Source organism: Varroa jacobsoni, unplaced genomic scaffold, assembly GCF_002532875.2.
Source record: "Varroa jacobsoni isolate VJ856 unplaced genomic scaffold, vjacob_1.0 scaffold_1278, whole genome shotgun sequence".
Classification (NCBI taxonomy): domain Eukaryota; kingdom Metazoa; phylum Arthropoda; class Arachnida; order Mesostigmata; family Varroidae; genus Varroa; species Varroa jacobsoni.
In genome coordinates this window covers 279,407-302,917 of record NW_019214180.1, presented here as the reverse complement: position 1 = coordinate 302,917, position 23,511 = coordinate 279,407, and the positions used below count along the sequence as shown (strand labels likewise).

Here is a 23,511-nt window from a genome sequence, read left to right as displayed (position 1 = left end):
TTTAGTACTAAAGGATCATTAACACAATGGTTAGAGTCAGCGGCCCGATCAGCCTTCTGGAAATGATGCCTTAGCTGGCTGAGCTGTCTCATGAGAATGTACCGTTTGAGATCTTATGTTAGAAACTTCGTTTATATATAGTTACGTTGGAGTCCTTTTGTAATGCGCAAATACGTTATTTGCAAGGACTAGTATGTAATGTACGAAATTACCCCTTCATTGGCTCTTTCATTATTTTACAGAGTAAATTTCAATGTTCATCGTGGGTCATTGTTACATTACCATCGCCATACATTACGCAAACAGAGACAACGATATAAAATTGTGGTCGATGTGCGGTTTGTAAAATTGACTTTCAAAAACCATTCATTTTTAGCTAACTTGCCGCAAGGTTTAGCTGGAGAATGACCTTAATTTAATAACGATAAAAAGAGATTTTGTATAGGTATGCTCATGACTGCGTCGTTGAGCTTATTGAATGTTCATTCAGTTGTTTCTCTTAAGTTTAACGACAGCCACGGAAGTCAGGCAACTTACTGTGTGTTAAAAAGTTGCGTCAATCCTATGGCGTTCATATAAAGTTACACCATTGATTACACCACATGATTTTAAGGTGTTTTGCAAGATATTTAAGGGAATTCTACCTTCTATATCTCGTGGCGTTCCGTGACTTTTGAATATGTTTAAAAACGCCTCTCTTTTTCTCGAACATGTCCAAAAAAGTGATCTGGTAGAACAACGTCTTTCTGAAGGTTATTTGAACCCACCATTTGTCGTTTGAGTAATTCCACACGAAAAACTCGACACAAGCGCTGATGTAAGTTGAACCATAATGGATAGTTTAAATAAATCCGTTTTATATTAAATTATATATACTAAATTTATGTAAAATAATTCAACTTAATAAATTCGAAAAGTGTCTTCTTTACCTTGCTACTACTAATTGATTGACAATTTGTAAATGAGTGATTTGAAATGAACGTTAAGAAATAGCAAATACCTCAGAACTCATTTTCTTCAATTTCTCAGTCAATTCTCAAGTGTGTCTGTGATGTTACTTGAGGATATATTTCGACAATTAGAAATAAAGTATCTACGGCTTGCCATGGGCACACTTGAATAATGTTTGACTTTGAAATACACATATATATACGTATCCTCGCTACAGAAATTATCGAGATAGCTACGAGAAGGTTTTTGAGTAGGATCTGCTCTTTCAGGATCGATTTGTGTCTTGTAACGAAGATGTTTGTCTCTTTGCGCCTTTTAAATAGTTCAAATTTTAAGCAGTCGAAAAATTACTAACCGCAATATATAGGCCGCAATTTGGAGTTTTCAATAAATTTTATTTCCACAAACACAATAAATTTTAACAAACCAAACTACATTGAAAAAAATATTCGCTAAATCCGCTAAAGAACCCAACTTTAGAAGCAATCACAAAACAAGCTTAGCCGTGCTTGCTAATAAATTCCCTAATGTACATTGGCCATACGTTAGCAGACTGATAATTTTTTAGAAAAAAAAAAAACCTTTTTAAATTTTATATCTGTACATATTTTCTGATTAGTTTATGCACTTTTCCCAGCGATGCTTCGATGTCCTTAATCCGTCTTAGTAATAATAATTGGGCGTCTCAGCCTGCAAAATACACTTTTGGGGTTGTGGTGGCCTCTCCATTCGAAGAAAATCTCTATCCTTCAAAGAAATTTTTGACCCTAGGAGACAAAAAAAAGACGCTGGGGGAAAATCTTGTGAACACAGTAAATAGTCTACTAACACGAATTTCAATTGGTGAATTTTGTGTGAAACGGAACGCTACTCTGGTGAGAAAGCAAACCCAGAAGCACGAAGCCCAAGATAAATTGTTGAAAATGGTAGACGATAGATTTGTTAACCTACGAATGTAACTCCTGAGCATCAGGATAAGTAAAGTGAAAAGTGGATAATGTAGAAGGCAAGTAGAGTGTATTATAAACTCCGAGATGTTTTTATGGAGACATTCACACTGCTCTTACTAAGGCTAGGGGCGTTTGCAGAGTTACTGCTTCAAAACTAAGCTCTTAGATATCCAGAAGGGTTTGAATATTTGAATTGAAAACATATTTAAATTATTCACTGCTTTAAGTTTGGATCTGATTTTAAAGCGCAGAAGGCATGAGAGATCCCGCTAGAATACACTGTGGAAATTAGGGCAACTCGAGTTTACTGAGACCTTTCGCCATGAGATGTTGGCAACTATCGATTATCTATGTATATTTCGAAGAGATTTCGAAGTACTTTTAGTTATGATCTATAGTCACGTTCTATGCAGGATGCGACAAGAGTCAGTTAATAATTTCGGAGTCTTTACATAACTTTTTTACGCTTATGTTTACTAGGCTCTACCCTGTTGTTACTCTGCAGATGTAAAATGCAAACTTTCAAAATGTCAGGTAACTTCTTCCTGTTGTAAAAAATGTTTGGTTGGACAGCTCGCGGAAAATCTGGAGAACGGGCCTTGTGAGAGCGAATGATTTACTAGCAAGCTATAAAGCCATCTGAATGAGATGGCTTTCCGCAGTTTTAAGCCCGGGTGGGGACAAACACTAGACGCGCCGAAATCATGTTGCAATTCTTTGAACGGTAAAACGTGTATGTTTGACACAAATAACATTCTGCACTTACAGTTTTATAAGTTCGAAACGAAGCAACTGCTCTAGATTTTATCAGACACCTGGAAGAACCTCCGTTCCGTTTGGCTGATTATTTATGATTAACCGATAATGTTCTGTAGTTGTGATTAGAATCGAAAATGCACTTCTTACAGCCGGCAACGATTTGATGTAGAACAGGTAACTATTACTGCTACTCACTTAGATCGTACGAAATCGTTTTATAGCTTGTGCGTCTTTTTTCATAGCGTGGGCCTAACTAAAAACTCTTTATCGAGTCGTTGCTAATAAATCAGCAATTCCTGCTATGAACAAACTGAATTTCGTCTAGCAAAGCCCGAAATTTCTTGTCCTAAATGCTTTTGTCCAGGCTCTGGACAATAATCCAAAGCCGAGGTTCCTATGGGAAAGTAAATTATTGTAACATTTTTGTAAGTTGCAACGCACACTAAACTATCGTTCTGAATTGAATTATTACGTTTTATTATTTAAGTAGTTTTCATTTTCACTTGAATAGTGTGACGCGTCTTGAATTTCCGATGTCTACTTTGTCGCCTCTGTACGAATCGCAGATGGCCTAAATGTCTGAAAATACATAGAGGCATACCAAAGCACGGGAGAGAGACTGGTCAAACTTCAAAGCTATACCATCTCCAAAATCTGAATATAAAAGCAGCAAAAAATGTACAATACTATATAAATATATATATATTATTGTATATTTACGATATATATGAACAGGCGTATCGCGTTTTTTCGCGAAAAACAACCCGTTTTTTGTTTATTTTTATTATAATAAACATAGTAACTAATGTTGCTTTCCGTCACGTTAAGGCAGGACGTAAAAGCGAGAATCTTATGAAGGTTTGGCTTTATGGTGCATATTTCTGATAACGTATAGAATTCTAATCGCTCGAGTATGTCGTGGTATTCATCCAGATGATCTCACGTTTTCATCCAGGTTTACGCTTAGAAATAAATCATTCTAACTCAATACTGGGATAAATAATTTATATACCACGACCGAGGTGCAAAACGATCTGCTACTTCCTATTTATTCTTATTTAATTTTGAACTCATATTCAAATTGAAAGTTTGACTTCCTATTCAAATTTATATGATAAATTTCATATCTGAATCCAACTTGTTGGACGAATTCTGATAAAATTTCCACTCTCATATTCGAATGCATAGTTGGCTTGTTACGGATATTTAGTTAACTGTGGGACCCATTTGAACGAATGAAATGCTGTTTTAACTTCCTGTCTAACGCTTTAGTTGCGATCCATATTGTTAGTGAGCGTCTAAAATGCTAATATTTTACTTAGAATTATCCTAAGGCTGATAGAGATCGGCAAATGCTGTAGAAAAAAACGTTGCAGCCAGTCTAATAATTGTAGAGCCTAATTTTGATTAAAAATCTTTGTTCACGATATAACTAAACATATTCGAATTATAGTTGCACTCAACTTGCTCAGTGTTTGTATTTTAAGGCTCGCTGAAAAAAAAAACAAAACCGGACCTAACATTAACTGGATAAGTACCGCATTGTTTGATTTTTCAATAACCTGTCAGGTGTTTGAACAAACGTGTTCGAAAACCTTCAAGTCAAATACCTCTTTTTCTAATTTGGAATAAATGCCGCGACGTTGTCTGTCGTTTGTGGAACACGGAGGCTTGATTGTCAGTCACCTTGCTCTCAACCTTCGAGGGAGTGCACAGTAGCTCCTTACATATAGGCTATCGTTAATCGAGCTGCTATTGAGATTATTACATGCTGTGTACATCTATATATTTTTTCTTGAGCGAAGTCGGCGGACTTTAAAATTAAATAACCTTTGAGCTTCAGACGAAATTTAGTCGATAGATACAGGAAAAATGTGCTCGGAAGAATAAACACCTTTTAGTCTCTAAAATCGACGTTTAATGGTCAGGTCGTTGTTTGATGACCAGAGCGCTTTTAAATTTCATACAATATTGGAGGTAAATTAGGCGAGGAGGTCTTAAACGTGAAAGGCATTAACGTTTCACACACGGAGATTGGAGTCTTGGGAGCAAGTGAGCACGGGACCAGATATCGGAACCCCAAGAACAAACACAATTCTCGCAATCGAAGGGGTTTTTCGCGAAAGGTTTTGCATTTAAAGGTTTTCTCGGCCAAGACTGACATTGTACACGTAAATTGTTACAGACCGATAATAACCAAATACCAGTATCACCTTACGTCTAGTACAACTCGACACTCTTACCGAACTCGATCTCTTTCCAGAACGACGCCATACGCTTGTCTTGATTCTTTCCGTAAAGATGGAACCATGTCCCGCCTGTGGTGACCGCACGCTCCAAGTGCGTTTTCTGTTGATTCAAGTTTCGCAAAACGTACGTGGAATACACCATACGCATTTCTAATTGGCCTGGGGACAACATAAAGTGGATTCGTATTCCACATAATTTCCGCATTTTAGGTATTTGGACATAAAGGGGCATCTACCACTTTAAAATGCTTGCCGCAAATCAAACAATCAATGTAGCTTGCTATCTCGAGTTCCCCAAGAGACTCATCGATCGTTGGCATGGCAGTCAAAAGCTCGCAGCCATGCTTCAGCTACCTTCTGGATTGAGCAAAGGAATATCCAACATTGGCTTCAACTGCTTACTTTTCCGGTGTAGGTTTGTGTGATTATGGTGTTTTCCATGCCCCAAAAAAGGCAACTATCGTCTAAGTATATCCCATTGCCGATTTACTTCGATACCATCTCTAAAGAAATCGTATATGGGAACGCTAGTGGTAAATAAATGGCTGTCCCGAAATTGCTACAGTGATGTGACAGATCTGTAAAGAGTAAATGAAATTACTTTAATCAGCTGCACCCACAAAGCTTCATCTAGTGTTTATCATGTAGTTTGTTTCCTGTATACTGCATGACAGGCATAGATCATAATAAGAAATAAGGAAACGTGTCTTTTCGTTCGTTCCTACCCGAATTCTCTAACGAAGTCTAATCTGCAGGATGCAGCATGACGCCCGACCTCTTATGCCGCAAGCTCTGATGCCACTGAGCCTCTGGTGAGATACGTACGTTCGTTTTTATTATTTTGCGCTTGCTTTAGTTGTATAGGTAATATATGCTATAACCACTGGTATCATTACTAGCCATGATAAGTGATTTCCCACCTACCTCTACCATATTAATTAAGAATTCAAATCGACACCGTTTATTTTACTTAGAGAAAAGTCACATACAATATGCCCTACAGTCATACAACGATAGTGAATGCTCGACTACTTGTGTAAACATCACCTAAACATGACTGTAATTCAAATAGCGAAGAAAGACTTATTCGCGTCGAACGAACTCGACTAGGCAAAAAGGCATTTTTCCAGACACCTGGACATAATCGATAGTACTATGAATGGCATCATTCTATTAGGCGTAGACGCTAATATGATTTCTACAGTTCTTGATTACATTTTTGCCATCCTGTTTTATATTCCTCCAGGAGTCAGAGTCGGTTAGTCGGTTACCACTCTGGGCAGTTTCAAGGCTCTCGTTCCAGCCCAGTACTGTTTAGAATGGATGCTGTTCACCCAATAAGGGTCACACATAAAACCACTAACGAAATTGGGAACGTGCGTCATATTGCATTCAACATTTTGGCGCATATATTGTAACCCGCTGTCGCAAGCATTATATGTTATATAAGCTAAAGTTAGTCCTGGTTTGCCCTACAAGCAACATTGGCAAATCATTGCGGTAACTACCCCATTGCATATATTCTTGCATTTGCCGCAATTCATTCTCTGTTTTCCTATATTAAAAAGGCATTGTCTGTGATAGCAAGAAAAATGATGAATTGCATTAGTGAAAAACTTCTCCCTGAGCTACAATCTGACTTGCAGTACAAAAATTATGTCGTCTGTGTTTTTCCCGTAGGTTACTTGTGTTGGTATTAATGTAAATTCCTTAAAGACATAAATCGACTTTCGCAAAGTACGAAAACCGTGTATGCGATTATTTCAATGCACAATGGGCTAAGTGATTTTCGTACGTAGTGAAACCACTGAGGCCCTTGAAACACTTTTTTTTGCAAAATAGGATGTCTACACATCTACTAAGTTAGGCTTAAATAACCTCTACGTCTCGAGTTTTAAGCCCAGTATTACCGTTAGGTATTCTACCAGATGGCCAGCACGAAATGATGTTTGTCTATGCCCGGGTTCCAACCTACACCATAGCGTGTCTCTCAAATTAATAAGCAAATACATTACCCACTAGGCTTAGGTAATATGACATAATTCTTTAGATATCTTTTGCGATGCAAATACTATGTTTGTCCTCAAGCCAACCGCTGAGGTTCACGAGGAACTACAGTGTTTTCTGAAACAACCAATAGAGGAAACGCTAGACTTACCAATTGTATTCGTTACTTATAAGGCACATAGTTAAAAAAAATTAACTCTTGAACTGTTTATTCTTCTATTATGAAATAATTCGATTGAAAGTGATCTAACCTTAGGCGCTCATAAAGGCCTATAATAACGTTGTTGCATTAATTATTAATGTTATGTTAGCGTAACCTTTTAATCACCTTATGTATAATATATGGAAGAGTCAATTCTACGTGGAACAAAATGTCATTCTAAAGAAACAGTTTTGCTCAAAAAAGGCAAGTATCCCATGGCACTTGAAACGTCAAAAATAAATAAATTACAACGGGGTGAGCAGTCCAGTTTTAAATATTTAATGATGTTCGTTTATGGCAATGAATCTTTATTTCCTTTACGACTTTTTGATTCATATATAGGTGGTGTGTAAGCATGTATCATTGCAGGGCTCCCATCAGAATTTGCAGTATCATATTCTCCATTCAGGTTCAGCTCTAGATAGATACTCACGAAATACTTTTCTCAGCTAAAAAACTTTTTTAGGAGGAGACGTTCTGGCGATTATTTGACCAGGCTATTGTTCACTTCTGAGATTTTAAAGGAGAGCCAACGGAACTACCCTATGATGAAATGCTTGCACCCCTGTAGGTACACAATATCTGACGAATGCTAAAAACGAAATCAGAATTATAAAAAATGATACAACTAGAGGTAGAGCTTTGTTCGACAAGCTCGTTTGGTCGACAAGCCAGATTAATGAGGCGAATGGCGGATGGGGTAGTTAGAAACATGTCTTTACCTCTGATTTTTGCAGGGATTTCTATCGCAGTTACCGAGTTACCGGCGGAATACTGACGCTATTCTCGACCTCATGAACACCGCATATCAGGAGGGTGGTTATACGAGTGACCTGAATCAGCATATACCGCGCATCCTTAAGCTCCTGAATGAAACGTCTCTCACTCTTAATAATTTCCCTAATACACAAAGCTGCAAACTAGTGCTTTAGAGCTTGTAGGATGTGGTGGCAATATAGACACAGAATCAATCGAGCATATCAAGCTTTCTTAACATTGCCCGCAAATTCGTAGGCCACTAGAATAAGGGATAATGCGTAGTAGCAAGGGAATGAAACAGCAGCCTATTTGAGAAAAAAATTTTTCTACAGGTTCTGCTGGATTCACGGAAAAAATCTTGCACCTTTAAATCTGTAATAGGTTTTTTGTGTATTATCTTCATATCCGAACGATCTCTAACAGACGGTTAACACGAATATTTGGACCTTTTTTGTCATTAAGTCTTCACATGTGTTAACCACTAAGATAGCTTTACGAAAATTGTTTATTCTAATTGTCTGTGATCATTTAGACTTGGCTTCGTATGTATTGACCAGCTTTCCAAATTTCATTCAGATAGTAGCGACCCGGTTACGATCGAAACTTAATTGCTGAGAGTAGCGTTTTGCGTGCTCGTTGTGACAAATTATCTGTGGAGTAATAAAAATGACTCATGTTATATTCGCACTGCGTCTTTAAATTAACTATACTTAAACACGTGACACAATAATAAGCAGTAGTTTTCGACCTAGTCCTTTATACGTACGTGTAATTATTTTTGTAACTTCGAATAATATAATCTATTTCTAAATTAGTTAATTTCACTCCCATAAATCCTCTAGTCTACGCTTGTTAACGTTTCAAAATATATAACTACAATTTGTAAATAATATACTAATTTGTATATTTGTCATTTAAAAAGAATATAGATAAGTTGAAAATTTGGCATCCATTGCGTACATAACTACAGCTTTGTTTATTTCCTATAGTTATTCCTCAAGGATTCACCGATGACTGAGTAGTACAACGTTTGGTCAAGATAGGATAGTTCTGAACCACCCAAATAAATTTATTTTTCTCTGCTTCACTGAAACTCACTACTTTATTTTGCTGGAAGTTGCAATCTTTATAGAAAATGCTACACTGTGTCGTACACTGGGTAGTTCTTTTTGCCTATAGAGTGCTATCAACTGCCAAACAGGACAGTATACGTATCTATGTTCCTGTCGCGGCAAAGCAAACACCCCTTTTTCAGGTTTCTGTGCCTCATAGTAGGATTGTTCCAGTCGGAAGATATATTTTTTGCATAATTTACGCTTTACATCAAATATGGGTGTGTCGATAATGAATGGACCGTATTTTCGGACGGATAGAGAGACAGTCACAGATATGTATGTATATATATCAGGGATAGAGTCGGCTAAATATAAGAAATAGATATCTATCGACTAAAAAAAAGAAGAAATTTTAAAAAGCGCTTTTCATGTTTCACTGCTTCTCGTTTTCGTCATGTTTAAAAATAACAGAAGTCCTAATCTAAAACAAGCTAGTATGCTGATTAGTCATACAAAGAGGTGATGTGACTGTATATATTTTTTGCTACAATGTATTAAAATCATTTATGTATTTAATTCGGAAAGAAGATGTATATCGGCCTAAATGATGGCTCACTCTCCTACCCTGTACGATTCAATAAGACGCTGTGGTAATTATAGTTCATTCCGTGTCGTAAATACTCCACTGGGTAAAAGTCAGCTTGAAAAACGGTTTATTTTATAAAGAAGCATTTCTTCCAAATAATTTACTAGAATACCTTTAGCTGATCAGAGTCAGTTAAAAACTAGCAAAACCCATAGCGGAGGAGGGAATGCAATCAAAAAATGTCACGAGATCTGTTAACAGAAGGCATCTAAAGACAAACTTTAATTGCTATGATCAAAGCCTTGATTTATGTGAATGGGAACTTCTTTTTTGTCGTCTCCCTATTTTAAAATGACCCGCCATAGAACCGAAACGCCCTCTCTCAGGTGATCAGCGAATGGCAAAACACAGGAGTTGACTTAGGGATGCAATTTTTAGGGTCTTGCGGCTTTCGAGAGTAGCGTTCAGTGCCAGGGTATGAGTACATACCACGTGCCGGTGCTAAATTACGTTTATTTGTGCCTTGTTGTTGTTCGATATAGTGTGCGTAGTGTAGACTCCGTTATAAAGTGTCTCTTTATTGTTGTTACCTGATTGTTGTTTTGGGCCACAGTATTCCCGCAATCGTCTGTGATATTTAATAAGAAGCAACTGCTTAGACATGTCGCGACAGAAAACGCCACTCCAACTGTTAGAGCAGCTTCAAAAGAAAACTGAAAATATTCGAAATGTTTGCATTCTGGCCCACGTCGATCACGGTAAGTTCGGGGAATTTAGGAGAATATATCAAGGTAGAATTTAATTAAAGAAAAAAATCATGTCATTTGTATAAATTAAGTTATTTTTCAAGAGGCGATAGGAGAAAAGGCTGAACCGCTTTTTAGTTTTTACGTCTTTTTTTTATCTGTTATATTTTTACGTCCGTTTTTATTTTATCAGACATTTTCAGTTATAAAGTCTCTGCACAATTGTGTATTTAAATAGATACTAGGTAATTTGTGCAGTTTCAATATTCTGATAACGTCTTACTCGTTGCTATAGTGACTAGTTAAAAAAACATCAATTTAACTGAAAATTATTGAGAATAGAGGAAAAATACTGGATAATATGCCACCCTTTAATAAGGTGATTTATTAAGCACAAAGAATTCGATGACATAATTAATTTTTTTCTACATTATTCCGTGTGTCAATGTAGACGAAGATATGAGAGTATTCAAGATGTCTTTTGTTAAGGGTTATTACAGATATAATTAATCTGCAGAAATTAAACGAAACATCGCATTCTAAAAAGCTAAAAAAGTCTGTTTCTATTGGACTGAACAGGGAAGACTACGTTGGCAGATTCACTGGTTGCCAGCAATGGAATCATTTCTCAGAGGATGGCAGGGAAGGTTTGTTTCTTCTAGTGGTGCACTTTTAAAATCTATCCCAAGTGTAGATTTCGTATATATTATAGCGAGCAGTAATCATTTTTTCCCAATTTACTCGTTTAATAATTGAAATAGACTTCGTACATTCATGAAAGATAGATTAATTTAACCCATAGAGACATCCATGGGTCTGTAGGCTGTATCGAAAGAAGTTCGCTTTAAGCCCTATGTTACGTTTGCGACTTTTCTTCAAGAGCGAATCAAAGAATTATCATATTGTTCTGTTCGCAAATAACTTGAATTCTCTGAAAAAGGTCCGTTATCTGGATTCGAGGTGGGATGAACAGGAACGTGGAATTACCATGAAGTCGTCCGCCATTTCTCTGCACTTTGCCCTGGAAACAGGCAGCAAAAAGGAGTATCTCGTCAATCTCATTGACTCACCAGGACATGTAGACTTCACCTCCGAAGTAACAACGGCTATCCGACTTTGCGATGCCGCAATTGTAGTTGTTGATGTTATTGAAGGTCAGTCGCACTCTGTCATGATCTATTTATTTCGAAGCGATAAATACGAGCGCATAGTCTACTAAAATAAGCTTACAGTTATAATGTAGAGCGGCACACTTAAAAACTAACAACATCTTCAGTGATAATATTACTGTTTTACTAAATCCTAATTTTGATTGTATGATTGGTTCAAAATTGTTAGAGCGCACATATAGGTGCTAATTTTACTTTTTGTTATATCATTGTTGTTTTAACAAAACAGGAGTTTGTGCCCAAACAAAGGTAGCCTTGGAGTTGATTTACCGTGAGCAACTACGTCCCGTTCTAGTATTAAACAAGATTGATCGATTGATCCTCGAGAAACAAATGACCCCACTTGACGCATATGTACGGCTACAACAGGTTCTCGAACAGGTGAACGCTGTTACCGGCGAAATGTTTACCAAAACGGCTCTTGAGAGAATTGGCTTACGTCAGGATGATACAGAAGTTAAAGATCAAGGAAATTGTGTAACCAGCGAGTCAGAGGTAGGTGCCCCAGACTAGATTACAAATGAAGTTCAGTATTGAATTCTAAACCTTCGAGCTTATAAGAAAATTAATGTAGTAAATCGTGAATATTATAACTCGTGGAATATTTTAACATCTACAAATAATAAAAGGACCAATGGTTTTCTTGTCGCAGATATACGACTGGGATGCCCGTCTTGATGATATTGATGATTCTACATTATACTTCGATCCTGCCAGTGGTAACGTTGTGTTTACCTCTGCCATGGACGGCTGGGGCTTTTCAATTGAGGACTTTGCTAGAATTTACTCGGTAAAATTGCGTACTCGATACGAAATGTTGCGACGAACACTTTGGGGTGACTTTTGTCTTAATATGAAAGCAAGGAAAATCCAAAAAGGTGCCCAGGCTAAAGCCAAAAAACCACTGTTTGTACAGCTAGTTCTCCAACCCATATTTGATGCCTATGAAGCTATCTGCATTAAAAGGTGAGTTAACGGTATATAGCTGTGTTTTTCTCTTAGTCCCTATCGCTATAAAAAAAATCAGTAATTTGTAGTAATTTTGTTTATGGTTTAGGATATTCTGCTAGAGGAGATAAACCGTAATAACAACGCTTCTTAAAACAAGGTCTTAGTGCTATGGTCACTGAAGGCCCTTCGTCTGTTATATCTACAGACACTTCTCTTATTAAATAATGAGTAAGGCAAATATAATTGTAGCACCATAACATAATATCTATTCACCTCGCCTCTCGTTAGGGACAACGAGGCATTAGAGAAGATGTGCACTTCATTAGGAGTGAAGCTGCAAGCTCGAGATTTACGCCAGACTGATCCTCGCGTAAAAGTTCGTGCCATGATGAGTGCATGGCTTCCTTTGTCGCGAACCGTACTCAGTATGGTGTGCCAATGTGTTTCACCACCCGGCGAAATGCCAGAGCAGCGAGTGAATCAAATTCTTAACCTTAACGATACTCAAGATCTTCCTGAAGACTCTGTTACTATGAAAAATGGTGAGTCCCTGGTTCAAACTCAATTGTATGCATAGTTTATTCTACAATTCTGATCGTAAATAGTTGTAAATGGGAATCACAGTTCTTATAGAGTTCAAGCTCTCTGAGTAGGCTGACCTGCGCGCAATAGTACCTCTGATACTTAACTTCTTATGTATTGCTTCGTCTTACTTTCAGCTTTGCGCGTCGGTGACCCATCCACAAATGCTCCAGTGATTTTGTTTGTGTCAAAGATGTTCGCTGTCGATAAAGCCTCATTGCCGGAATACAGGCCCATACAGCTGACGACTCAAGAAATGGCCGAGAGACGTACTGAGGCAAAACGAAGGCTTGAACTCAAATCACAGAAAATAGAGCAAAATGATGAGTCGACTAAACAAGGTGCTTGAATAATCTGGAAATGAAATTTTAGGCTCCGTTCTGAAATTTGAATGAAATAGACGTTTCGGTTGTTCTCTCTTTAAGTATATATATATATATATATATATATATATATATGAACAACCAGGGAGTTTTCTTGCTGTAATAAAATGAGCGAATTTATATTCCTCGCAGTTATAGTGTTATTGAATTTTCAATAAGTTTCAGATTGCGAAAAACCATTAGATGAAAAGTTAGATGAAGAAACTAAAAGCCATCTAACAGAGTCTCTCGAGGAGAACGAAAACACAACAGTTTTTGTGGGCTTTGCCAGAGTCTTCAGTGGAACACTGAGAATAGGAACTGAGCTTTACGTCCTGGGACCAAAGCACGATCCACGAACTTTCTTGACTAAGGTATCTTTTAGCTTTATTTATGCAATCGTGAAATAAAGAATGCTGACCTGCATTTTGTTGGATCATTATCTTCCGTGATTTAACAATCAACAATTTCTAGGAGACCAGCAATTTGTAAACAATACGGTGAAAGGTAACGAAAATCTTAATTTGTTGTAACAGAATCCCACACTCCAAGTGGATCAAAAGCGGACACTGAAAGACCTCCAAGCTGACGAGCATGTAACTCGCATAACAATTGATCGACTGTATCTGCTTATGGGAAAAGAACTCGCGGCCATAAACGAAGTACCTGCTGGAAACATTCTTGGTATTGGTGGACTGTTAGAGCAACACGTTGCAAAGTACGCGACCCTGAGTAGCAGCGTGATGTGTCCAGCATTTACTGACCTAACGTCGCCCGTTGCTCCTATTTTGAGGGTAGCGCTTGAGCCGAAGAATCTTCAAGATATGCCTAAACTTATTCACGGCATGAAATTACTCAACCAAGCTGATCCGTGCGTACAGGTGATTCTACAGGAAACCGGGGAGCACGTTCTGATAACGGCGGGAGAAGTACATCTTGAACGTTGCCTGTTAGATCTAAAGGAGCGATTTGCCAAAATCGACGTGACAGTCTCTGAACCTATTGTTGCCTTCCGCGAGACTGTCGTCGAACCTCCAAAAACCGACATGGTTAATGAGGTGATTGATATTTCAAATAGGCTAACAATTAAAGAGGATGATGGAGATAAGACAATTAATCCCGACCGAAGCGTAACTTTATTCACAGCTTCCAAACAGAGTTTCCTCACTATCAAGGCGCTGCCTCTTCCAGAAACAATAGCATCCCTGCTGGATTTGGAGACATCTTTATTGAAAAAGTTTGATCAAGCTAAGAAAAAAGAGCGAGAAAATAACTCAGAAATTGGCTGCCAGCTTACAGAGAGAGTGAAAATGTTTCGGGAAAAGCTTCAAAAGACGTTTGGTGAATCTGATATCGACCTGTGGAAAAATTTTGATGTCGAACAAATCTGGAGTTTTGGCCCGAAAAAATGTGGACCGAATGTGCTCATTAATGCCGTCAAAGATTTCCCAGTAAGTTTAAAAATACCAATCTTCGTTATTGGGTAGACTAGCGAATATTCAACAGATAAAAAAATTAATTTTTTTTAGGGCTGCGCACACAATGTAAATAGTTAAAAACTGTAGAAAAGATATCAAGAGATCAATTTTGAAAATAATTTTCGCTGATTGGTTTTGTCGTACAACCATATAAAATGTGGAAGTTTGCAATAAATCGGGATAGCGTTGTAGGAACTGTGGTTTTTGCAGTTTAGCATAGTTTGCTCTTTACAGTACACACAGTTAATTCGTGTTTCCAAATCAATTTTCAGGTTAGCTATTGGGAAACTGTCGATAAAAGCCTGGGTGAGCGGCAGTTGTTGGAGAGCAACGTCGTGTCTGGGTTTCAGCTTGCCACTCTAGCGGGGCCATTATGCGAGGAACCGTTGCGCGGTGTGGCATTTGTGGTTTCAGAATGGGAGATTGTCAGTAGCAGCGAAGACGCAAGCTCCCCATATGGACCTCTATCAGGACAAATTATGGCTACAGTCAAAGATGCCTGTCGCAAAGCTTTTCAGGTTAGAATATTTAAGGGACCGTTACGTTGATTCAGATATTATTCCAGATATTATTCGTATATATCTTTATTGGTATCTCTGTTGACTGGATTTTATACCGTAGTCAACCTGCTTCCGCTTGATTGCAGATTCAGCCACAGCGCTTAATGGCTGCTATGTATGAATGCACAATAGGAGTCACGGCGGAGGCTTTGCGAAAAATGTATTCCGTTGTTGCACGACGACATGGCCGCGTAACATCTGGCGACCTCATCGAGGGTAGCTCATCCTTTGAAGTCCGAGCAGTGTTACCGGTCATTGAAAGCTTCCGGTTGGCCGACGAAATGCGCAAACAAACAAGCGGTTTAGCTCAGCCGCAACTGTTCTTCAGCCACTGGGAGCTAATTGATGTCGATCCTTTTTGGGTGCCGAACACCGAAGAAGAGCTGCTACATTTCGGAGAAAAAGCCGATTCGGAAAACCGTGCAATGAAGTACATGAACCAGGTGTGTATTTTTGATTCATGTAGCAGTTTCTTTTATATAATAATAAATTATCTTAATCATCCATTTATCATCCATTTATGCTGTAACTAAATTATCTTAATCATCCATTTATGCTCTAACTAAATTATCTTAATCATCCATTTACGCTGTAACTGTAAGATCGCTAATTATTTGCGAAGCTGTGGGATCTAAATGTACGTTATCATGATAAAATTTCAGCGTTCGCAAACTGTTGGTCGTTATGACGTATTGTCCAAACAGTGTCCGACTTGTTGACGAGGAACGGGGCATACATACGAGCGTATCTATATCAAATACGTTATTATAGCAAAGTATTGGTGTAGAATAATGTATTTAACAGTCATTATGCTAAATACATTATTACATACACCTAATCAATAATAGTTGATTTGTAGAAATTTTTTGGCTGGTGCTTGAGGTTGCCAATCGCGATGTCTATATGTCAGTTACCTGACCACGGCATAAGATCGAGACACAAAAGCAGGTATCAAGGCATGACAGAGCAGTTGTTCCAATAGGATTCTAGATAGCTGTAGATGAGTATGCTTGATATCAGCTTCTAGTGCATCTAAATGTTACTCTTTACGCTCATTAACAGGTGCGTCGGCGTAAAGGTCTCAAAGTGAAAGAGCATGTTGTCGAACATGCCGAAAAACAACGAACTCTTAGCAAGAAGAAATAATGAAACAACACGGTCCTGGTACAGACTGTGATTGGTGATTGATCTTCATTAACAGTCAAAACAGCAGTTACAGAAAGGATGTCTTCAGCCGTCGTCGTTTCCAAAAGTGTAGTAGTCGCTACATTTGCTAATACTACTACCGTTACTGCATGGCTAGAATCGTAGTGCGTGACTTGACGCAACCGTAAACGCTGATTGAGTTGCCGTCTTGTTGTTGCATAAATCGCGAAGCTAAAGAGAGCAGAGACTCCGTTGGCTTTCATCAACTGGTTGGCTGAGTGACTCCTCATTAAATGTGGTGAAAATGATTAAATCTGGTGTAAAAGGTATATAAAGTCGCAACGCGCTTTCGCTACTCCCCATGCGAACGGGTACTGAGCCACCCAGAAAATGTTCCGCCTGCGCGCTCCTCGGCTAATTAGCAGTCCATCGGTCTTCATGATAACGTTCTAGGTGGCACGTATTTTGGCACAGTTACATGCATGACATCTTGTGGGCGCAAGCCACAACTAGGTGATGAAAAAAACGAAGACTGTTATCCATTGTCGCGAATTATTGTTTATGAACGAATATTGTCAGATAGTGACATGTGAAAGAATATTGTCAGATAGTGATATGATGATGAGAAAACGCATAACGAGAAAACACGTAAGGTGACCCAAGAGCTGCTTTGTAGACACAAGTCGGGTGCGTCGTAAGTATGAGGTGAGATCTCATGAATTCCCCTTCATCGTTATGGCTGTAGAGGTATCGCTGTTGTTCTTATGTGATGCTATGTTGTTAACGCTGATACGCCGCCTATGGTGTTATTCATGGGACGTTTAACATTGGATTGCTATGATGTCACTGTGAATGTGAATAAAGTTGGTGAACCGAATAAGGCTTGGGCGTCACCAGCCACGAGCCGGTCACCATTGTAGTTTACTAAAGCTAGTTGTTGTTATTGCCTTCGTTCTATTCTATGCGTTCTGTAAATATCTCTCCTACCGTAACAATAGATATGCTGCCAGGCGTGACGCAATACGCTCGCCTCACGACTCAATGCAAACTGCGTGAGCTATAGCCGCGCTGGCCCCATATAGCAAGAAATTTCTTGGCGGAGATCACCTGCTCCATTCGCGGAAAAAGCGATGGGTTGGGGTGGAGTGTGAATAGAACGAAGCTGGAAATGGAAAGGGCAAAGGAACGGCAGAGAGAGGTGATCCTCGTACTGCTCTATATACAACCGATATCTCAGTCGATTCCTACATACGTATAAACCAGTAATACTGCAATATAGGACAGAGATGTATGTAAGTTTGATATTACTGCTAGGTTGATAACGGTCCTGTATATAATTTCTCTTCTATGCATATTCTATGATCCCGTGAAAATAATAGTAATAAAAATAACTGTAACGAACCGGCCCTGGCTGCCTTTGAAATGAGCCTATTATAGCAGCATCCTAATCAGGGAAATAGATACTATGCAAGTAGAGTGGGCACGCTACCACCAGCATCGTCAAACGTGTTGTTCGATCAGTTCCCACAAAATGCAAGGCATGTGGTGAAGTGTGATTAGAACAGTGTTCATCGGCAAATTTCTTCAGTAGATGACCAGGAAAAAAGCATAACGAAAGTACGAATCTACTTGAAAATAGATTCGGATCCCTACCGACAACGCGAGTGACTCGCGCGGCATTCTTACCGACAGCAGCTCAGCAGTCGAATTTATTTTTCGTACGTAATTTTCAGTGCAGTTCTCTAAGGGCGGCTCACAAGTGCTAAGGTCGCATACCCTACACGCCAGATCGAGACATGGTATGAAGGCAAACGTTTTCCGAGAAAAATTCGAAGATTAGAAAAATGGGTTGAGGTAGTAAGTCCCTGGACGAGGCTGGTCAAAAATTTTTGACTGAGATGGCCGTAAAAGGCGCAAATGGCATAACAAATTGCTCGTCAAGTTCCATCTGGTCGGTACTGTATTCTCCATCAATCTCCATCGGTTCTCCTATAAACTGATCATAAATGTCCATCCCCGCAACGTACGGCTCACTCGTATCCATCGGTTCTGTTTCGGTTTGCTTAATGGCGCTTAATGCATAAAAGATCGTACGTTGGCTTCTACCGTTCATAATAGTAATTCTTGGATTGCTGTTCCGCAGAACAGCGGCACACGTAGTGGGACCACACCTGTAGGAGGTTTCAGCTTCGTCTCTATCAGTCAAATCTGGACTGAAATATCCATTGTATATTAGAAACTATCAATGTGTTGAACTATCTGTAAAATTTCCAATATAAGATCGACATGGTTCTGCTTAGTACTTACGCAATTATAAAGCTCATCAGGGAAGGTTCGTGAAGTAAAATGTCTTTTGATAAAAAAACGAAAGGCCTTAAAGTAGAAGTTGAGATACGTGTGTGATGTTTAAATTATCTATGCAATCTAACAACGCACGTTTGTTTAGTTAAGCTTATAGTGCGAATAAAAACATGGCTATCAATAGTAGAGTTCTCAATCAATAAAAATCTGCGTCAACTGATTGAACCACACATAAAAAACAGTTTGTTGAAGTGAGTGAACCCTCATCTAGATAGTGTCATACTTGTGCCCAAGGTGATTCGATGTAAATAAAGTAGTACAACATACAGATTTTTAAATCCCGTTGTAAATACTTCGGTCGTCGTGCGTTCAAATGATTGTTCATTAAAAACAACGCAGTCACTTTAATATATATTATGTGTAATGATTTAGTCCTAGTCTGAGCGGTATCTCTGCTAAAACCCAATATAACGCCAACGCCAACGATGCTATAGAAACAGCCAGTAATTTGTCTAAAAGCGCCAAATATATTGTTTGTGATCATTAATTCATAGCTAAATGGGGAAAAGCTTACCTCAACGTTTGAGATCATGTTTCGAGTCTTGTAGTACCGTTGTGTCAGGCGACTGGCCCCTGCAGGAAACAAGCGCGGAATCTTTGCTTTTTAATTTAGTAAATATACACATCGCAACTGCACCATCGCGGAAATCATGCATGTCCAAAAGTCTTGGTACACAGACCAATGGCTCTTATTTACAGAGTGCTGAAGATACATTCGGATAAATTTTTTGTGGGGAGTTATACGGCGTGTGTGTACCCACGATTCTTAGAACGAGAACAACGCCTGTCATTTCCTGTACAAGACCATAAGTCATTTAGGGTGAGGCAAGGAATCTACTGCTGCAATAAAAGATTAATTATTTTTGGATACTCTTGCGTTAGACATATCCTTGCCAAGATTCTTAGCTGTTTTGGTTACTCGTGATTACAACTGTGAACCTGGCTACTGAAGAACCAGGAGCAGATTTTTATATAAAACGATGATAAACACGACAGAACATCTGCTGTAGGGGTTCACGATTAATTAAAAGGGAGCAAAAGTGCAATTTTTATTATCCTGAGGTTTTGGTTCACCCTTTGGTACTGCATTTAAGACGACAAGAATATAATGGCTTAAATTATTTACTATAATTAAGTACAAATATTATGCCTTAAGACAAAAGCGTTTGCATTAGATGCACAGCATTTGTGTTAGATGTGAAAATTAATCACAGAGACGATCCTTAACGTTACAACAATTCAAATGCCCCTTTTATCAGTAGAACCAAATTTTCAGCCGATGTCCGCGCTCTTAGTATCCTCTCCGGCGTTAGACAACATGTCACAAGACACACTGCTTTCAGGAAAATCTATCTATTACTAGGGGCATCGTAGGTATGGCTACTGTTGCAAACGGTAGACCACACATTTTTACTTCTGATGGCTCACCGGCGACCATGAGCAGGTTAATGAAATGGTTGCTCAGGTGGCTGAGTAAGTGGGTACTTCCTGTATTTAATGGCCTCTTTGCAGCCTAAATTTGAACCAGTGTGTGATCGAGGAAAAATCCATGGAACTTAAGTGTGACAATGCCGTCTCGCTAACTGCCGCTATCAAAGAATGTGAACAAGACTGTTGTAACGGTTGTGAAGATTTCGGGCTTTAAAAAACAATAACAACTACTTTAATAGACAAATCCTTCAGCAAACAATTCATTAAAATATCTGTGTTCTGTTATAAACAGTATATACACACCTTCGGAAGGCGAATGATGCGAGAAACAGTAGAGCGGGGTGTACATATGGTACTCTAATTTATGCCGAGAAGTCTGTTAAAATTTTGTCGTCAGCATTTACAATATTCGAGCCACACAAGGTCATCAGTCAGATGACTGCCAGGTCAAACAAAGCAGTGTTTCAAATGCTCCCAAAGCCGACGCGATCCTTGGCTATTATTAATCGAAAGTGCTGTCTTTACTTACAGTATTATACTCATAATTGGTAAGCACCTAGTGTTCTACGGAAATCGGATTGACCCAGAGCGCAGCTTGGCTATTGGGTTGAATTCACAATAATGTGCAGACTACGCTTCGAGAAAGCCTGAAATTAACAGGATCTTGCTGGCTTTGCATTAATGCATAAAACTTTTGAAAAACGGCACTACCCCAGTTAAATAAAGGCTTTAAATTTCTTCAGACCTAGGAATTGCACATTTTACCATCATAGTGTTGTGATACATTCACGGAAAGTTAAAGTTGCAACTAACCACAAGCTTCGACAGTTTCTAGATGAGTCAGCGATTTTAGCAGCAGCTCGAGATGCACATTGAGTATTTTTTCTACATTAAATCAAGTTAGCGAACATTATTAGTTGAAATAGAAAATTTCGTAGTAAATTAACACGACAGCCTACCCTAAAATCTAGATCTGCTAAAGGGGTTGCCGTTTAACCGCGGTTTCCATTTTGTTTTACATAGTATAGTCGATGGAGTGATTATTTATTAATTAACAGGCCTCTCAATAATTGAAAGGATTGTAACAGCCATTCGCAAAACCGAAATATCGCCTGAGCTCCCAATCTCTGTTAATAGCTATTTAAAAAACAGAAACTATTAAAGATTTATTTTAAACATAATTTTGTTTTAGATAATATTGAGGTCCGCGTGCATATTAGATATCATAAAAGTGTTGCTTTATTAGAAATTGTAATGAAATACCTATCTTGCAGTATTTTGTTTTCAGCTTGGGGTAGTGTGATGTAGCGTGTTATTACTATTTACCTAGTAAAAAAATTGAAATCTTCAACCTTTAACGATTTCCTACTTTAAAAACATAAAAGTTCGATCTTACCTTTTAAAGTCACTAGATCGACATTCTCTGAGATTAAAATGGTATAGCTCTTAAGTAAACTTTGAGTTCATGTTAAGTAAGTTCAACTGATGGAAATTAATACTGATAAAGACACACACATATTACACGCACATCACCTACAGCTATTGTCTATATAAACTGTAAGAACAACGTTTTGTGTCAGTCCCTGTTGAGAGCATTCTGTTAAAATGAAGTAAATAAATTAAACTGATTCAGTGATTTCAAAAATGAAATGTAGTTTACTGAATCGTATGTAGCTATATACAAAGACAGGAGCAACTTCATAATAACGCTAACGAAAAACAATTAAATGTGTTTATACAACTCATTATTCACCACAATATTTCTACATTTAAATTTTTGTTTACATATAAAATCAATAAAGTGGACTCTTTTATCATTTATTAGATTCTGCAAATTTTTTTGCTGCTTTTTCACATACGTGTGGCCCTATCTCTGATATGGTGGCACAATTATTTTCGTTAAGTTTATCTACTGTTTGTGGATTGTCACAGTACATCGTGCCATTTAGGTACTTCCATACAAAAAAAGTCGAGTAGAGTTATGCCACATGATCCAAGAGGTCATTCGACGTCACCCCGCTGGAAGTGTCGTTCACCGAAACGATCTTCCTGATACGGCTACGTTATCTGTTATGTGGACCGTCGTGCTAAAACCACATGTTCTGAAAACGATTAGAGTACAAGAAAGCCTGAGGTCATTTTTTGGCAGAAAACAGAGTTAACAGTTTCTTGAAATAGATCAAGGCCAAGGGTGCGGCCTACACGCCGCGTCAAACAGTTGTGTTTTCAGGTTGTAAACCTCTTTCGTGGTTAACACGGGGATTCTCGGCTTACGACAACTCACGGGCGATGGACACATCTGAAAGGGTCCGCGTTGTCATTTAAGGAGTAAGACCGAAAATCTTTGAAAAGCGGGGAAAAGCCAAGCGGAGCGAGTAAATCTTGTGAGCAGTGCCAACAGTGCTAGAGGTTACCTTATTAATGTTGTATTTAAGGCTTAAGCGTAAACTTTGTAATGAAGAAAAAAGGTATGTCAATACATCTAGTAGCTTGCTGTTGCCTTTTTTTGGCGTATTTTTGAAGTTGCTTCCGACCAGATGATCGTATTTGTATTACCGAATGAACACGGGAACGGGAAGACTATTGTCCATGCCGTTGATGCATTCCACATTTCTTTTTATTATATGTTTCCTTCGTTTTTATTTTATAGGCTAAATAAGCAACTGGTAGAATCATCAGGAGTAACTGGAAGCAATTGCCTCTCGTTAATTTTTTATTGCTCAAAGCAAACTTCGTGCAAGGGGCATTCAAAGTATACGCGTTTCATATAGACAAGTTTGTGAGCTAGTGAGCTCCTGTTTATAGATAATACAAGTAGTGGGTGGCTAGTTTTTTTGTTATATTGAAGCCAGTTTTAGATACATTATCAGAGTCTCCTTGGTTTTAGTTATAACTTAGTTGTATGATGGATTGCTCTATACGTGTGAAAATTAAAATTGGAGAATATTTTGACTATCAGGTTGTGTCATTTTTCCTTCCAGATAATGGTTATCGTATTTATTCTGGAAGTTAAGAGATACAAGAATAGTCATAGGACATAGGTATGCTTGGAAAAAATACGCAGTACACGCCTATAAGATTTGTCTGCGGTTTGCGCCCGAATTTAGACTATATGGCTCTACCGGTATTTTCCCCTGATGGTGATCTGTTTTACTTTCCCGGCCCTTTTTGCAGCGTTTCTGTGGGTATTTCCAGAGTCTGCCTCTC

At 38.4% G+C, this 23,511-nt stretch overlaps 1 protein-coding gene and 1 long non-coding RNA gene across 8 annotated transcripts; both read left to right on the top strand.

Annotated features, from left to right (window-relative positions):
- The first annotated feature begins 110 nt into the window (after positions 1 to 110).
- On the top strand, positions 111 to 8,558 carry LOC147752400 (uncharacterized). 6 transcript variants are annotated; one of them, XR_015314168.1, is made up of 4 exons: positions 111 to 817; positions 4,924 to 5,033; positions 5,665 to 5,730; positions 7,856 to 8,558. It is a non-coding gene; the product is annotated as an uncharacterized LOC147752400 (long non-coding RNA). The 6 variants fall into 6 exon arrangements; XR_015314171.1 differs by having other exon boundaries at positions 155 to 817; positions 5,665 to 5,721; XR_015314172.1 differs by lacking the exons at positions 111 to 817; positions 4,924 to 5,033 and adding an exon at positions 5,040 to 5,320 and having other exon boundaries at positions 5,665 to 5,721.
- A 1,391-nt stretch (positions 8,559 to 9,949) lies between these two features.
- Positions 9,950 to 21,954, top strand: LOC111268344 (elongation factor-like GTPase 1). 2 transcript variants are annotated; one of them, XM_022847290.2, is made up of 12 exons: positions 9,950 to 10,276; positions 10,844 to 10,911; positions 11,205 to 11,418; positions 11,663 to 11,928; positions 12,086 to 12,399; positions 12,673 to 12,926; positions 13,104 to 13,307; positions 13,515 to 13,702; positions 13,865 to 14,779; positions 15,079 to 15,324; positions 15,453 to 15,809; positions 16,429 to 21,954. In XM_022847290.2, the coding sequence occupies exons 1-12, from the start codon at positions 10,180 to 10,182 to the stop codon at positions 16,510 to 16,512; spliced, it is 3,207 nt and encodes a 1,068-aa protein (XP_022703025.1). In that variant the 5' UTR covers positions 9,950 to 10,179; the 3' UTR covers positions 16,513 to 21,954. The 2 variants fall into 2 exon arrangements, with proteins under 2 accessions (XP_022703025.1, XP_022703024.1); XM_022847289.2 differs by having other exon boundaries at positions 13,509 to 13,702.
- Positions 21,955 to 23,511: the final 1,557 nt, after the last annotated feature.

Coding starts and splice junctions, on each gene's coding strand:
- LOC111268344 (XM_022847289.2), top strand. CDS start 10,180: ATGTCGCGACAGAAAACGCCACTCCAACTGTTAGAGCAGCTTCAAAAG. Junction 11,929..12,085: donor GTGTAACCAGCGAGTCAGAG/GTAGGTGCCCCA, acceptor TTCTTGTCGCAG/ATATACGACTGGGATGCCCG. Junction 12,927..13,103: donor CTCTGTTACTATGAAAAATG/GTGAGTCCCTGG, acceptor TCTTACTTTCAG/CTTTGCGCGTCGGTGACCCA.